We start from the raw sequence: 18,542 nt of genomic DNA on the forward strand, positions 1-18,542 counted from the left end.
ACTCGTGGGAACAAATGTTATCGACAGTCAATATTAATTACCAACGGTGAGCAAGTCGTTTGACAAGGCAGAGAGCAGGATTGCATGAAGAGTTCAAGCAAAAACCTCCGTCTCTATTTATAACGAGACTTGCTAACTTTATGTCAACCGACTCTTTAATAACGCTACTCCAGCAGCTGAGGTGCATGCTAGGGTCTCCGTGTCGTCACACTGCATAGGATGAGGGGTAGCGAGCCGATGTTGTGCAGCGGGGCGCATGCGCACAGGCGGCGGCTGGAGAGCGACTGCGCCGGTCTGGTACTCACTGTGCTCTTCCTCCTTGATGCGGGCCTTGGTCTTGTCGTCCAGCAGGTCCTCCTCCTTCCCAGACCCGGGCTTTCCCTCCTGGCGCGCTTTCTTCTGGATCTTCTTCATCTTCGCTCTTTGGTTTTGGAACCACACCTGCGCATAACACGAAACCATATCACACCGACAAAGTACAATTACCTCCTTACGCGACTCATTAGTGTACAGTCACTAGCAGACAAGAAGAATATTTTCACTTTAAAGTTGTCTGTTTTCGGATAAACTATGAAAGTTTAATTCAATAGACTTAGAGAAAGTATTTCACAATGTTGATGGCACTGCATTCTTTGAAATTCTTAAGGTGTCAAGTACAGGTACAGGGAGCAAAAGATTGTCTACAACTTGTACAGAAATCAGAGTCGTAGGACATTAGGGGGAATCAACTCAGAAGGGAGTTGTAGCCTATTCCCAGAGTTATTCAGTTTGTACATTGAGCAGGTTATGAAGGAAATGGAGGAGAAATTTTGAAAGAAAATTAAGTTTTAAGGAACAGAAAATACTTGGGTCACACCAGGGGAATACTTGGAACCATATACAAAGAGTACCGATACGTAAGAGTATGGAAGTACAACACACTTATACCAACACCAACATAAAATTGCCACCACAGATGCTGACACGGAAATCGTAAGGTTCAAATGGTTCAAATGGCTCTGAGCACTATGGGACTTAACATCTGTGGTCATCAGTCGCCTAGAACTTAGAACAACTTAAACGTAACTAACCTAAGGACATCACACACATCCATGCCCGAGGCAGGATTCGAACCTGCGACCGTAACGGCCACGCGGTTCCAGACTGAAGCGCCTAGAACCGCAAGGCCACACCGGCCGGTAAATCGTAAGGACAAACAACAAAAAACACCTTCTCGCCCTACAAGAAAAGTACAAGATTCATAAAACAATAACAGAAAGACAACAACGCGTAAATAGCCACATCAACCTGGTATGATACTCACTTTTTAAACAATCAGAGGACTTAATATAATACTGAATATCGACACATGACAACACTTCTACATATGTGACCCACTCAACACCAGTCACACACTCCGCCACTCAGCTCCCATTAATCACTAATCATTTAATCCCAGTTGCTTATCCTATAATCATTGTCCCCCCCCCCCCCCTCCCCACCCTCCACAAAACTCGAACCATCCTCACGTCTCAGCCCCTTCCACTCTGTTTCCATTTCTGCTGAACATGTTACACACACACACACACACACACACACACACATACACACACACACACAAACACACACACACAAAAACTAAGACAATTGCATTCACATGTTGGCAACATTCAAAACCCACACTGAAAACAAATAAATAAGCAAAACACTATGCTGAGTACAGAACACCTGAAACTGCAATAGTATTTAACTTGTGAAATTGTACGAAACTGACGTCAAGTCGTAACAACAATGCAGCAAAAGAAAAAGTAGGTTCAGAAAAGCGGGAAAACTGTGAAAAGTAAATGAGAAACCAAGTCTCTTTTGAGCTCATTCTTCGCTAAAAACAAAGGAAAAGCCTGTGGTCTGCAGAACAAACAAACAAGAGACAAGAACAACCGAGAATATGCCTACTTTACATAGAAATACGGTTTTTAATCTGTAAGTACCCAAATGTAGAGACAAATTATGTATCGATGTTTGCACACTGTGTAAGGTGGCAGCTTGAATCTATGTTAAGGAGTGGAGTGTCAGAAATGACCCACAGAAAAAGCTTTATAAATAAAAACGAAACGCATGTGATGAAAAACACCATTTATTTGCAATGACTTGAAGATGGAAAAACTAATAATAATTCAAATCTTTGGGATTTTCCAGTGGACATGTCAGAAATGGCGAAGAACTTGGAAGAACAGTTGAACGGAGTGGATAGCGCCTAAAGAGGTAAAAAGATGAACAGGAAAAAGTAAACCATTGGTAATGGAATGCTTTTCGCTGACACTGGGACATGACACACTAAAAGTAATAGATAAATTTAGTTGTGGAGGATCGTGAAATTATATGATGACGATGATGGTGATCATTTTTGGGAATGAACATTAAATAGCAAGACAGTCAGCGTCCTTGCTTGAATTGAGAAACCAAGCTGTACGTACACCAAATAATTGAGAAGATAACCCTCTTGTTAGAAATTTGTTCGCTGACTGCGATTTTTTTGACATCAGCTACCCATTAGTTAATGTTATTTTCCTTTTTTTATTTTTATTTTTTTTAATAAGAAGGAATGTATAGGGGAAAACATACGAAAACATACAATAGGTTCCTATATTATGTGTGCTCATCACCAAAATAACAAACAATTAAGATCAAATCGGACGACATCCTGGCGAAAAATAACGAAACCTGTCCATTGGAGAAGAACAAGACTTTTTGTTTTGTTTTTGAAGACAGACTGTCTAAGAGATCGACGTCAATTTACAATAATCATCAACAACAAACAACATAGATATGGAAGTAAGAACACCCTCGCGGCGAAACAAACAACAAAATGACATGTGGATGCCGCCAACTTGTGTGTAGACGCACTCAGAACCCCAAGTCAAGCTGGCATGTTCTGGGCACTTCTTCTCGTAGAATATTCCATTTTGCTACTACACTGCTCCGACTCCTGGTATTACACATTCACATTGAAATCACCTTTTCATACCCGGGACACCCCAGCTGCGGAGGGTGGTGGCGGAGAGTTAATCCATGGAAGCACTACCCAAAAATTTAGCATAGTATTGACTGTATCTCGGATTGCGCGAGAGAAAGGTAAAGCGATCTTGAAGGAGCGTCAAAATATCAAGAACGCTCTTATATTCTTCATGAAAAAAGTAAGAGTTCGATAGGACTTTTATCCAGTTCACTGCGTTGGTCTTGGTATCTGGAAAGTAGGTCTCATCCGGTAGTAGGCGTGACTTTAGGGCATTGGCATGGAGAGCCATAAGTACAAGAAAGGATAGCTTTTTCTGAATCAGCTGCAGCATGTATGCAGAACATTCACACATCAGTCAATCCTGTCTGTGTCAAGCGAGTGACACTGGGGACAAAGCAGCGAATCTGTCATGTTAATGGCATGTAAACGAGGTTGTGTCACGTATTCCCAGTAAGAACCAGATCCAGGTTGCACGAGTGTGTGGGAGAAGACATGGTGCACGGAACACCAGACCACAGGCCATGCATCCCTAGGATGGCGGCTTTGCACCACATTCCTGGCATGATTTCTCGTCATTAGGCGATAGGTGTCGCGTGGCTTAGGGTTCCTAGAAGGTCCTTACGTGTCAGATGGATGCAGAAAAATATGCGTTGCTGCAACGAGCGTCACTTGGGAGGGTGGGGCCAGTTCATCAGTCAGGGTTCCTGTTAATCCCGTTTAGTGGCAGGTCCATGGTTCAACCACCGTAGTTACATAAAGTATCGTAATAGAGTTTGATGATAAGATCGACACTTACAAAGTAGCCAAACGTTGACTGCAGTGTGTCTGCTGTTGCTTTTGGCATAGGTAAAATCTGTGGCAGATGGAGTAGTCGCGACGCCAGTTGAGTGTTGTATCGTGTCTGACACTCACAGGAGGTCTCCACAAACGTTCATACGGATCACCTGAAGGAAGCATTTAAAATGAGTCGTTCACTGCATGTCACTTGTGAAGGTGATTCACGAACATTTGACCTTGTCCAGTAATGACAGTGGGCCCACACCACCGGCTGCAAGACCTCAACCAATGACCATAGCACCAGACTCCATGAGAGTCGCACAGCTTCCTTCAGCAGCCCCATATGGGTTGATCCATTCCAGCGCCTGTCATATTTCATTCCGCTATCGAACCAAGAACACCAGGTCATCTGTGTATGCACGAGAGATGAAAACATGACCCCCTCGCCGTGATCCCAGGCAGCGGGCTCTGCAAACCTTGAAACAGTGTCTCAAGGGCGATGGCGTAAAGAAGGATCGTTAGCAGACATCGCTGGCAGATGGACTGCGTGATAGTAAAAGGGCCTGCTGCACCGTCATTGACCAGCACCTGTGACATGACACATCGGAGGAGTCACAAGACGTGTATAAAGGTAAGGGGGGAGGCCATCCGTTGCAGCACTGTCTCTAGAAAGTCATGACTTGATCTGTCAAAGGCAATGTCTAAGTCCACCATCACTAAGACAGTGCGGATGTGGCAGGTCACTGCCAGGACATATTGCGACAATCGCTGAGCCCCGTCTAATGTTACTGTCACCACTAAAGCATGTTTGATCAATAGAGATGAGTTGAGGGAGGACGCCCATAGGCGGCCTGCAAAAATCTATGTAAAAATCTTGAAGTCATAATGTAACATGATCGACACCTGATAACGTCCAACTCCCAATCCCCAGACAGCTTGGGAACTGCAATAAGCACACCTTCTATGACATCATGCTGGAGGCGAAGGTCAGGGTTCATCTATTCCTGATAAATCTCAGTCCAGCATGAAGTGATGATCGTGTAATGCATGGTAAAACTCCAGCAGAAGGCCGTCAGGGTCTGCGGATCTGTTTGCCACTCCCTTATGAAGAGCGTCAGTGACGTCATCAGCTGTAACCATCGTCCAATGCTGTGGTGACCTGGTCCTCCGCCACATAATACTGTTTGTATTGGTCCATAAAGGCGCTTGTGATATCATTCTGAGACATCAATCAACCACTATCTGGCATGCTGAGGGCATGGACCAGAGTTCTCTGACACCCCTTCTTCTCTCAGAATATACAATGTGTGAATGAGGATTCTCTTGGTACCCAGTCTTGACATCTTGCACGTATCATTGTTCCCTCAAGGAGGCGACACATGATCGAAATTATCTTCGCCTTAATCTGTTTAATTTCAACCAGTCTCTGAACAGAACAGCTATGGCCTGAAAGATCGTGGAGAATTGTGAAATAATACTCCATGGGAGTTCGATTACCACTGCATTTTTTTCGCTATTGTCGTTCATCATCAATTGACATAAAGCAGGCGTGGCGCAGTTAAGCCACCATCGGAATGCTGAATGCTGGCAGGCTGGCAGGCGTCTGATGCAGTTGTTCCAAGTCTATGAGCTGTCTGCAATCTGGATCACGGAGATGGTCCACATTCAACTTCCATGTGCCTGACTGCACCACATCTTCTGCCGATGGGGGGAAAGAGTGCAGATGTAGGCGATACGATCGGAGAGGGCTATAGGCCACAATTCAGCATCAAGTGTGGCAGTAACAAGTCCTTTGGAAACACAGACACAGTCAAGACGACTCACTGAATGGCTGGTGACATGCATATATGCAGGCCAGTCAACACGCATGCATTCCCTAGTAACAGGCAAAGGGCAGTTCGTGTACTTTTAGCTTCCTGGCGTTTGGTAAAATGGGGATGTTGGTCCTCCTGTGACAACACACGATTGAAGTCACCATGAAGAATAGTGCGGTGCTAACAGTACCACAAATAAAGGGACGACCTCTTCTGAACATAATCAGGACCATTCACATCACTTGGCTGTGCCCAAGAGAGTGTAAACAATGATCATGGTTCAGCACCGTGGAAGGTCAGTAAGATCTCTAGCCGATGGTAATTGAGCCAAGAAGAGCAGTAGCATAGAGTAGGCGACAGATCCCTACCCAGTACCTCTGCCGATTAACAGCCAAGAGTTGGTGAAGCAGCATCCCCTACTGTCACAACGGTGGGTGCAGAAGTGCATGTGCGCTGTGTGTCCAATGTCAAGTCTTAAGGTTTTGCTGTGTGTGCAGTGGAAGAGTAGTTCTGGTTCAGCTGCTGTTCAACGTCCGTAGGTGCAGAGCAAGGTGCTTGAATGATGGTTTTACTTCCAATGGGCAATGGGCTTGAGGATTCACCACAGAAACGTCGTTCAGGAGATGATCTTGGTAGGTAGAATCCTCATCGTCTGGAGATTGTGTCGAGCAGGTGTCCTGGGGTGATCTGACATCTCCTTCATCTTCTCAGTGACCGTTGCTTGGGCACGTGATCTTCAGTGACTGAAGACGCCTGGGTGTTCTGACAATCAGGCACAAAAGCATCAGTAGGCCGTGACCATATGGTCCATCCCCTTTGCTGTAGATTGCTGTCCACTGTACAAGACAGGCGGTGGGCGAGGGGAAAAGGGTGTCGGCGTCGTTCAGTCCATAACACCTACTACCGGATATGGTTATGGCGCTGTATAAGAAGTGAGCATGGACCATAGTCGGAGGTTTTTGTGGAATCTCGACAAACATCAGTGGGTTCAAATGGTTCAAATGGTTCTGAGCACTATGGCACTTAACATCTGAGGTAATCAGTGGGGTGTCACCGCCAGACACCACACTTGCTAGGTGGTAGCCTTTTATATCGGCCGCGGTCCGCTAGTATACAACGGACCCGCGTGTCGCCACCATCAGTGATTGCAGACCGAGCGCCGCCACACGGCAGGTCTAGAGAAACTTACTAGCACTCGCCCCAGTTGTACGGACGACGTTGCTATGAAAGGTTCACTGAGAATTACGCTCTCATTTGCCGAGACGATAGTTAGCATAGCCTTCAGCTAAGTCAATTGCTACGACCTAGCAAGGCGCCATTTATCCTTTGCTATGTATCTAATGAAGCATGTACAGTAACAAGACCAATGTTCACCAATTGTGGATTAAAGTTAAGTATTCCAGCAGCTACGTACTTTTCTTTATAGCATTCATTACGTATCCTGTTTCAGACCTCACGCCAGCCTGCGTGAGTTAAACGCGTGCCTTTCGGTTACCCGTCACTGTGGATTGGCTGTCTGGCCAGTCCACTGCAATCAGTCCTCTAGAACTTAGAACTACTTAAATCTAACTGACCTAAGGACACCACAGACATCCATGCCCGAGGCAGGATTCGAACATGCGACCGTAGCAGTCGCGCTGTTCCAGACTGAAGCGCTTCGAACCGCTCGGCCACCCGGGTCGGCTTACTCATATTTCTCGCATTATCTATGTCCTAATACGTAAGAACTTCGTAATGCATCCCGATACCTGACGTGGCACAAACTTTGCAAAATCAGACAATGTCTGATGGGATACCGCTATCGCTGGTTATACAATGTTACTTATAATCCGTCTTGATTGCAAAAATGTTTATTCATGTGAATAAATATTTTTGCAATCAAGACGGATAATCTACATCTACATCTACATTTATACTCCGCAAGCCACCCAACGGTGTGTGGCGGAGGGCACTTTACGTGCCACTGTCATTACCTCCCTTTCCTGTTCCAGTCGCGTATGGTTCGCGAGAAGAACGACTGTCTGAAAGCCTCTGTGCGCGCTCTAATCTCTCTAATTTTACTTTCGTGATCTCCTCGGGAGGTATAAGTAGGGGGAAGCAATATATTCGATACCTCATCCAGAAACGCACCCTCTCGAAACCTGGCGAGCAAGCTACACCGCGATGCAGAGTGCCTCTCTTGCAGAGTCTGCCACTTGAGTTTGTTAAACATCTCCGTAACGCTATCACGGTTACCAAATAACCCTGTGACGAAACGCGCCGCTCTTCTTTGGATCTTCTCTATCTCCTCCGTCAACCCGATCTGCTACGGATACCAAACTGATGAGCAATACTGAAGTATAGGTCGAACGAGTGTTTTGTAAGTCACCTCCTTTGTTGATGGACTACATTTTCTGAGGACTCTCCCAATGAATCTCAACCTGGTACCCGCCTTACCAACAATTAATTTTATACGATCATTCCACTTCAAATCGTTCCGCACGCATACTCCCAGATATTTTACAGAAGTAACTGCTACCAGTGTTTGTTCCGCTATCATATAATCATGCAATAAAGGATCCTTCTTTCTATGTATTCGCAATACATTACATTTATCTATGTTAAGGGTCAGTTGCCACTCCCTGCACCAAGTGTCTATCCGCTGCAGATCATCCTGCATTTCCCTACAATTTTCTAATGCTGCAACTTCTCTGTATACTACAGCATCATCCGCGAAAAGCCGCATGGAACTTCCGACACTATCTACTAGGTCATTTACATATATTGTGAAAAGCAATGGTCCCATAACACTCCCCTGTGGCACGCCAGAGGTTAGTTTAACGTCTGTAGACGTCTCTCCATTGATAACAACATGCTGTGTTCTGTTTGCTAAAAACTCTTCAATCCAGCCACACAGCTGGTCTGATATTCCGTAGCCTCTTACTTTGTTTATCAGGCGACACTGCGGAACTGTATCGAACGCCTTCCGGAAGTCAAGAAAAATAGCAACTACCTGGGAGCCTGTATCTAATATTTTCTGGGTCTCATGAACAAATAAAGGGAGTTGGGTCTCACACGATCGCTGTTTCCGGAATCCATGTTGATTCCTACAGAGTAGATTCTGGGTTTCCAAAACCGACATGATACTCGAGCAAAAAACATGTTCTAAAATTCTACAACAGATCGACGTCTATAGTTTTGCGCATCTGCTCGACGACCCTTCTTGAAGACTGGGACTACCTGTGCTCTTTTCCAATCATTTGGAACCTTCCGTTCCTCAAAAGTCTTGCGGTACACGGCTGTTAGAAGGGGGGCAAGTTCTTTCGCGTACTCTGTGTAGAATCGAATTGGTATCCCGTCAGGTCCAGTGGACTTTCCTCTGTTGAGTGATTCCAGTTGCTTTTCTATTCCTTGGACACTTATTTCGATGTCAGCCGTTTTTTTGTTCGTGCGAGGATTTAGAGAAGGAACTGCAGTGCGGTCTTCCTCTGTGAAACAGCTTTGGAAAAAGGTGTGTAGTATTTCAGCTTTACGCGTGTCATTTTCTGTTTCAATGCCATAATCATCCCGGAGTGTCTGGATATGCTGTTTCGAGCCACTTACTGATTTAACGTAAGACCAGAAATTCCTAGGATTTTCTGTCAAGTCGGTACATAGAATTTTACTTTCGAATTCATTGAACGCTTCACGCATAGCCCTCCTTACGTTAACTTTGACATCGTTTAGCTTCTGTTTGTCTGAGAGGTTTTGGCTGCGTTTACACTTGGAGTGAAGCTCTCTTTGCTTTCGCAGTAGTTTCCTAACTTTGTTGTTGAACCACGGTGGGTTTTTCCCGTCCCTGACAGTTTTTCTCGGCACGTACCTGTCTAAAACGCATTTTACGATTGCCTTGAACTTTTTCCATAAACACTCAACATTGTCAGTGTCGGAATAGAAATTTTCGTTTTGATCTGTTAGGTAGTCTGAAATCTGCCTTCTATTACTCTTGCTAAACAGATAAACCTTCCTCCCTTTTTTTGTATTCCTATTAACTTCCATATTCAGGGATGCTGCAACGGCCTTATGATCACTGATTCCCTGTTCTGCACTTAAAGAGTCGAAAAGTTCGGGTCTGTTTGTTATCAGTAGGTCCAAGATGTTATCTCCGCGAGTCGGTTCTCTGTTTAATTGCTCGAGGTAATTTTCGGATAGTGCACTCAGTATAGTGTCACTCGATGCTCTGTCCCTACCACCCGTTCTAAACTTCTGAGTGTCCCAGTCTATATATGGTAAATTGAAATCTCCACCTAAGACTGTAACATGCTGAGAAAATTTTTGTGAAATGTATTCCAAATTTTCTCTCAGTTATTCTGCCACTAATGCTGCTGAGTCGGGAGGTAGGTAAATGGAGCCAATTATTAACCTAGCTCGGTTGTTGAGTGTAACCTCCACCCATGATAATTCAGAGGAACTATCCACTTCTACTTCACTACTGGATAAACTACTACTAACAGCGACGTACACTCCACCACCGGTTGCATGCAATCTATCCTTTCTAAACACCGTCTGTACCTTTGTAAAAATTTCGGCAGAATTTATCTCTGGCTTCAGCCAGCTTTCTGTACCTATAACGATTTCAGCTTCGGTGCTTTCTATCAGCGCTTGAAGTTCCGGTACTTTACCAACGCAGCTTCGACAGTTTACAATTATAAGTAACATTATACTAGAACTTGTCGTAACGGTGTTTGCTATAGACTTCCTAAGGTTGCAGTAATAATTCTAAAGGTAGCTGACCCTGTTATGGCGAGCATCATAAAAGATCATCAATAAAGTCAGACTAAACACAGCAGAACAAGTAGATAAATTCAAGTGTAAGATATCAGTACAGAGACGGTTAAAAAGGGACAGAAAGCTGCTGCTGGGTGACTACTTAGAAATACTGTGTGCCCGAGCCATACTGTGACACATTAAAACCTCACACCCAATATTGTGGGAAGAAGTCTGGACGTCTAACAAAATCTTAGTTAAACACCAACCACGCTCTCGCTAGTATCAGGTAAAACAGAGGGCAGGTTGTGTGGGGGACCCACATCTGCCACCAGTTCATCGTATAAAAAAACAGTCAATTAAAATATGCCAAATCGACAGCTATGTTTCACATCTGTGACACACTGGGGGCTCCCCGCGACTTCAGAGAAAGCCATGTGTGAATGGGCGCTGTCTCACTCTAACACTTGTAAGGACTACATCTTCAGCACTTCGTGGTTAGAAGGAAGTAAACCAAGGCCGTACTGACCCTTTCAAGGAATACACATTATTATTCCAGAATGAGATTTTCACTCTGCAGCGGAGTGTGCGCTGATATGAAACTTCCTGGCAGATTAAAACTGTGTGCCAGACCGAGACTCGGACCTTTGCCTTTCGCGGGCAAGTGCTCTACCAACTGAGCTACCAAGCACGACTCACGCCCAGTCCTCACAGCTTTATTATTCTCAATTCCGTCAGTGGGCCACCCACCAGTAAGTGGTTTTTCTGGGTCACGTAAACGGTAACACCCTACAGGGGGCCTGAACACCGATCAGGATGCAGAAGGTAGCAATTCTCCCTGGCAGCCATATAAGAGTGTTCACTGCCACGTATTCTATGTGCCCTGGAACACGCCAGAAAATTAATTCCTTTCCCTATCTTTCCAAAAGAAGCAGAGCGTCCGGCAATTCTTGCACCATCTGATCTGCTGGGTGCTTGTGACCAATAGCATGAAGGGCACGGGGAGAATGTCGGGGAACACGACAGAGCAGCCGATAAAATCCCTCTGCTTAGACCCATCCATTTAAAACATTGTTAAAGTCTGCCTGGCGATTTAAAATATCGTTGTATTTTATTGTGAAAAAATAGTCTGGTGTACAGTTCTTCTGATGTGCAGTCATTTCGAAAAGTATTTGGGTCTCTTCAGTAGCCAGCGGGATCTGTTACTGCACTGCTGGCTTTGGACCTTAATGCTCACCACTCACTGTAACTTAAGACTCTCTATCTCAAAGATCCTAAATGGCCGCGTTGCTCGCAGACTGTTGCGCAACAAATGTTCCATTGGTAGTCTGGCAACGGAGATGGAAGCTGGCAGTTTCGGAACAGACGGACCACAGTATACTTGGTGTACGGTACCACAAGAAGGAGACGTCGGATAGCCAGTGAAGGCTCACCGGCCTCTGCACACAGGGTAACAACTGGACTTGCGCGATTAGCCCTGTTGAGAGCCTGATATTCTGGTGGGGAACTGCGTCCAGCATTGTGGGGTGTGAAGGCCTTGCAGAGCCAGAAATCTGGCGTCCATATTCAATTCAGGGTCGCATGAGGAGTTGGAGGAGACGTGACTTGTCGGCTCCGCAATATCTGCGACTAACGTATTTAAAGAATGTCAGAACCTTGAGCCATCTTGTCTTCATTTAGCCTCTCATCAAAAGTGAGGCCTAGATATTGCACCGCTTCCTTAAACGCGAGAACAATATCAACAGATTTAAAACAGGTTAATTAAGAGGGGTACAGGGACGACTAAAACCTACAAGCAGGGTTCTCCCTAGAGAATTTAAAACCTCTGTTGTTTGACGATTCCTCCAGCTGCCTGATCGTCAAATTCAATTGTCGGGCAGCCGTGTCAACGTTGGAAGCAGTACAGAAGGTGGAGAAGTCATCAACAAACAAAGAATATCCTACAGGACGCCACCCTGTGGACGTAATAAAGTCGATTACAATGGCGAACGCCGTTACCCTTAAAACACTCCCTTGAGGAATACCATTGTGCTGCATAAAACGGTGAGACCGGCCATTCGAGACCCTGTACCGAAAATACCTTTGCGATAGCAAGGACTGTATGAATTTGGGGAGACGCACACGGAAACCCCACTTATATAGGAGCAACAAAATATTATGCCTCCAGGTAATACTTTAGGCCTTTTCCAAATCGAAGAACACACCGACGAGGTGTTGCTTAAGGGAAAGGTTCTTGAATCGCTGCTTCGGGCAGGGTCAGCTAATCGAGCGTGGAGCTCTACTTCCTGAACCCACACTAGGGACACCTGAGTAGTGACGTAGTTTCAAGGTCCTCACTAGGTGCCGGTTGACCATTCGCTTCAGTGTTTTCCTAGGCAGCCTGTGAGAGTGATGCTACGACAACTAATGAGGTTATTGAGATCCTTCGCCGGTTTAGATATATTCTTTCCATGAGTTGGGAAGTGACTGGTTCAACTGGCTCTAAGTACTATGGGACTTAACATCTGAAGTCATCAGTCCCCTAGACTTATAACTACTTAAATCTGACTAACCTAAGGACATCACACACATCCATGCCCGAGGCAGGATTCGAACCTGCTACCGTAGCAGCAGCGCGGTTCCGGACTGAAGCGCCTAGAACCGCTCGGCCACTGCGGCCGGCGAAGGGGAAGTGACCTCTGGTCCAAATGACATTCAACAGCTGCATAAGAACCTCCTTTGACCACTTCACCAACTGTTTCAGCATGCTGAACGTTATCAGTTCGTGACTGGGTGCAGTATCACGAGGTACTGACAATGCAAAATCCAATTCCTGCATGTTGGTGGAACATAAATCAACCCCCTTTTGTGTCTCCCCATTACGATAGTCTGATACGATTTAGCTAATCCCTGACTAATGCCTTTGAGCAATGTTAGGAGACAGTTCTGCTCTCGTACAACTCCTATTGGAGGTCGTGAGGTCCGTCTCGAAATCCTCCTAATGTCTTCTCATATTTTGTTCGCGGGTGTGGAGCTATTGATGGATTGCATGAACTCATGCCAACACCTCTGCGTACTCTCGCGAATTATTTTTCTTGGATTTGCCTTCACCATTCGAAAGGTTTCAAGATTCGCATCTATAGGGTACCGACTGAATTCTCGCAAAGCCGCCATACTGTCTCTGATGGTAGAAGGACGCTTATCAATCCACCAACGGGAGGCCTGCCTGCTAGATGCCGTTGATAGCCTGGAGATAAGTGATTTAGGAGCTTGAAGCACGGCTGTAATGTGATCCACGTAGACCTAGATGCGTTCACACTGCTCGAAGACAGCCAGTTAACCTTTCTGAAGAGCCACCTCTGTGGCTTCCTTCGATGCCCGAGGCAGGATTCGAACCTGCTACCGTAGCAGCAGCGCGGTTCCGGACTGAAGCGCCTAGAACCGCTCGGCCACTGCGGACGGTGAAGTACTTGCTGCCATGAAGGTCGTCATCCACTTGCCACTGAGCAGTGTCTGCAATGGCAGGCGGGGAGAAGGAGAGGGTTATTGTTGAGGACGAATCTCTAGCGATGCTGAAATGCATAGCGTGACATTTGTTTATCAGTATGATGTCTGCAGTTTGTGTGAGACCCTCGAGTGTCCGACTATTGGGGTAAGTGGTGTTGGATCCCCATAGTGCACTGTGTGCGTTAAAGCCTACTAAAAGGAGAAAGGGATGGAGTAGTCCAGCAGTAAGCTGTGGTCACGGGGGTGGGATGTACATAGGGCAGACCGTGACATTAAAATCGGCCATTACCCTAACGCTAACGGCTTGTAGTTTTGTGGTTACGGACACAGGTGCCGTGCGGAAGGTGTCCTTGACGAACAGCGCTGCCCCACCTTTCGCCCCTCTCTAATGACCGTGATGTCAACAGGACATTAAACCGTAATCTTCCTTCCTCCACCTTTCGCCCTGTCATCAGTAAGGTCGACATTCCTGTGGAGGTGATAGCCTGCAAGCACTGATGCAGGTGTAGCTTTAAAATGTGTCTCATGAAGACATACACGGGTAGGTCAGTCCTGTACAAGGAGTCTGAAGGCGTCCGCAAGATGGGTCCTGTGTCCATTAATACTTTACTGAATTATAGGAGCCATTGCAGTGGCGCAGTTTCAATGCACCCGTATCTTTGCACCTGAATCGTGAGGCACTTGTAGATCCAGAGAGGGACTATCAGAGTATGGTGATGACGTTTGTCCTCTTCGTCGGTTACACGGGCAAGACTGATGTGACCTTTCCCCTGCCCCTTTTCGCTTAGAGGGTGAAGGTAAAAGGGGAATTTGAGAGGCTTTCTACTTTGGATTGCCTTCTCTATGCTCAAAGTGAAGGTGTTGCCTTTCTCATGAGTCGTAACTGCCTGTATCGCTATACGAGGGTTGGAATTAAATAGTGGCAAGTATTTATTCACAACCGATACGAAAGAGTTACATGTTTGCACCTGTTACTGTCCTTCGAAGTAGTCACCAGCGTTGTGTAGAACCCGTTGCCAGCTATGCGGAAGGCGTAGTATACCGTTAGCAGAGCCTGTTCTGTTGATGTTGCGAGTGGAGTGGTCTAAATTTATGCTGATCCTCGTGTACGACTTTGATGGTGTTATCCTAACGCATTACGTTCCTCCACAGCAGACCGCCAATGCACAGTATTACAGTTCGTTTTTGGAGCATCACCTGCGACCAGCTTTGCGAAAGAAGCGGCGACACTTTCTGCACAACCCACCCATCATTCTGCACGACAATGCTCGGGCGCATACAGCGCAAGCTGTGGCTGCTCTGTTAGGGACTGGTAAGTCTGTACGATTCACCGTACTCCCGGGACTTAATTCCTTGTGACTTTGATTTGATTCCGAAAATGAAGGAACCACTTCGTGGCATTCGCCTCAGAACTGTGCCAGATATTCAACAGACAGTAGACCGCTCCATTCGCACCATCAACGGAACAGGCTCTGCTAACGGTATACTACGCCTTCCACATCGCTGGCAACGGGTTCTTCACAACGCTGACGACTACTTTGAAGGACAGTAACAGGTGAAAACATGTAACTCTTTTGAATCGGTTATGAATAAATAGTTGCCACTATTTAAGTTTTGCTCTATTTGCTTTGACAGTACCGATACGAGTACACCGTGTCAAGGCATCTGTCTTGGGGACAGGTTTCTCCCCGAAGGAATCGCAAGGCGTTTCATCATCTTAAATTCTTTTTGCCTTCCATGAAAGATAAACGCTTGGCCACCTTTATTTCGTGAGTTTTTCATTCCTCAGATAAAATTAGTCAGTCTCGGCTCCAGACTGGGTGGCTGCCAGAGCTGTTGATGCCTATCTCTGGAGACGAGCAGTCAATTCCAGGGTCATGCGCTGCCTTTCCACATTTGCTGCAAGTCGCTTCACCTTGGCAACACAGCGTTGTGTGCCCAAATCGCTGGCTTTTGAAATACCTCACGGGATTAGGTGTATGAGGCCTAAAACTAAGGCAGAGGATCCCTGCCACGATGTGTTCAGGTAGGGTCGGTGGACTGAGGCTCATAGTGAAGGTGGCAGTCTTTTCAATCTCTCAAAAATGGTACAAATGGCTCTGAGCACTATGGGACTTAACTTCTGAGGACATCAGTCCCCTAGAACTTAGAACTACTTAAACTTAACTAACCTAACGACATCACACACATCCATGCCCGAGGCAGGATTCGAATGTGCGGCCGTAGCGGTCGCGCGGTTCCAGACTGAAGCGCCTAGAACCGCTCGACCACGCCAGCCGGCTTTCAATCTCTCCATTATTCATTTGTGTTCTTTGTTACATATCTACAACCCCTTTTGATCTCAAATGTTTTTTAGCTCTGGATTATCCCTGTCCATAATATCATGGCACATGACCACACCCTTGCGGGAATTGAGAGTGGTAATGCACCTCTCCCCTTCCTCTCCCTCTGCCCCCGCCCCCCCCCCCCCCCGAAAGTATAACATTAAGACAACCGGTTTCAACAGACTATGCTGTCATCTTCAGGTCTTAAAATCTTTTACTGTAAACATGTGCATTTTACGCTGACATCATGCACAAGATGATAAAAAAAGCACCTTATAAAAGGTTTGTCGTTGCTAAAATATTTAAAATCATGATGCACCTTGTGCGATAAGCTCTATCCGTATACATATTTCTCACAGTTGCTTGCTGTATCATAAGAACACAGTACACAATAGCACAACTGTTTACATATCCTGGACATATTCTAAATAGTGCAAAATCACGTTAAATGACGTATTAGGAAAAAAAATGAGAAAATTCAATAGTCACCCAATTTTCGCGACTTATTAAGAAGTTCCACCCCCTTTAAGCTGTTTGTTTCGATCAACAGGGAACCATCATGCAGACTTAAGGCTACCACCTTGTCCTTCCAATCCTTTACGAATATAGAAACGGGGCACTTTTTCAGATGTCCCCTCCTTCTTGTCGATCACCAGAAACACCTTCTGATTTATGACTCGTTGACCCCCATTACTAAATATAGTCTTATTCACATGAAGACTAGCGTCTCTCATACGTTGTAATGTGTGGGTGTGAGTGCTCAGCGCCAGTACACCCAACGCGTTGGGAGTGGAGGTAGTAAATTGATTTTTGATGGTGTTCCCGTAAGCAGCTACGGACATATGGGCCCCCCCAGACACACACACACACACACACACACACACACACACACACCACTTGCCTGGGTAAGGTTTGTACAACAAAGGTGTGTGCAGGTTCCCCAGAGGTTTAACACTAACGACTGTTACATCTCAACAGTCGTGCATCTGACCAGTGTGCAGCACAGCTTGAGGCTGAGAGTTATTTTACAGGGGTTTGTACCACACTGGCGGTATGGGAGGGTTAAGCCAAGATGCCCTTTGCTGTGTCACACAACATTTACCACACAGTGATCGCTGAAGCTTGTCCAGAGAACAGGCGGCACTTACCAGCCTCCCGGCTCATCAAACCCGCTTCGCCAATTTCATACCAAGCAAATGAATGCTGAGCCCCATGAGGTGCTCGAGCCGGAGGCCACGAATGTCTTACAGAATGCCAAGGTCCCGGTGAGCAGCTCCCCAAACTGAGTAAAAAAGGACATAAAATGCTGCATTTATGAAAAAGAGGAATTAATTCTGATCGAAAGTAACTTTAATGTTAGGAAGTCTTTTCTATCAGTATTTGTCTGGAGAGGAGCATTGTACTGAAATCAAAGGTGGAGAATAAACAGTTCAGACAACAAGAGAGTAGAAGCTTATCAAATGTAGTGCTGCAGAATAATGTTAAAGATTAGTTGGATAGATCGAATAAATAATTAATAGGTAGGTAACCGAATTAGGGAAAATTAAAGTTCGGAAGGAAGAAAGTAAGGAAGATTGTGTTTAACGTCCCGTCGACATCGAAGTCATTAGAGACAGAGCATAAGCTCGGATTGTGTCAAGGCCTTGCCCGTTCAAAGGAACCATCCCGGCATTTGCCTGGAGAGATTCATGGAAATCACAGAAAACCTAAAACTGGATGGCCGGACGCGGATTTCAACCGTCGTCCTCCCGAAAGCGAGTTCAGTGTGCCAACCATTGCTTCACCCCGCTGGGTACAATTAAATTTATGGCTTAAACTAACTAAAAGAAGGGCCCGGTTACTAGCGCCCATCCTGAGGCGCCAAGGAATCCTAACTTTGGTGATGAAGGGAAGTGCGTTGCTCGAAATGGTAGAGGGAGACCAAGGCTCGAAAACAGCAAGTACTTTCAAACGGTTGTAGGTCGCAGTAGAGGTAAAGAGACTTGCACAGTATAGACTAGCGTGGGGACGGCATGAAACCGGTTTTTGGACTGAAGTCCACAACAACAAGACTTTTTGCATAACATTCTATCTACGAGGCATATGCGGAATGAGTTTAGAAGCAGAGACGAAAAACAGCGTGTGGGCTTCACCTACCTGTCAACCAGTTGACACGTCTACTGAAGGGCCAGTTCTGTTAAATTTGTGAACATCTGTTCGGCGATCGCATGACTGGTTTGCAAAAATGTTCGTCCACATCTGTATTTGTACTCTGCAAACCACTGTGATGTGCATGTTACGGTTTCTTCACGTTCAGTTTCTGTGTGGAGCACAAGAAGAGTAAATGTTCACATTGTCTGCGCACTCTGTAACTATTCTTGGCTCTGCGTTCACTGTGGGATCGATACGTAGGAGAACGCAGTATATCCCTAGATTCCTTAC

At 45.8% G+C, this 18,542-nt stretch overlaps 1 protein-coding gene across 1 annotated transcript in view; it reads right to left on the reverse strand.

Moving 5' to 3' along the window:
* LOC124613839 (LIM/homeobox protein Lhx3-like) overlaps positions 1-18,542 on the reverse strand; it is a 159,469-nt gene that overhangs the window by 70,967 nt on the left and 69,960 nt on the right. Inside the window, exon 2 of the mRNA XM_047142562.1 lies at positions 306-441. Coding sequence (XP_046998518.1) covers positions 306-441 — 136 coding nt within the window. The remainder of the gene's footprint in view (positions 1-305; positions 442-18,542) is intronic.

This window comes from Schistocerca americana, chromosome 4 (assembly GCF_021461395.2).
Source record: "Schistocerca americana isolate TAMUIC-IGC-003095 chromosome 4, iqSchAmer2.1, whole genome shotgun sequence".
Taxonomy (NCBI): domain Eukaryota; kingdom Metazoa; phylum Arthropoda; class Insecta; order Orthoptera; family Acrididae; genus Schistocerca; species Schistocerca americana.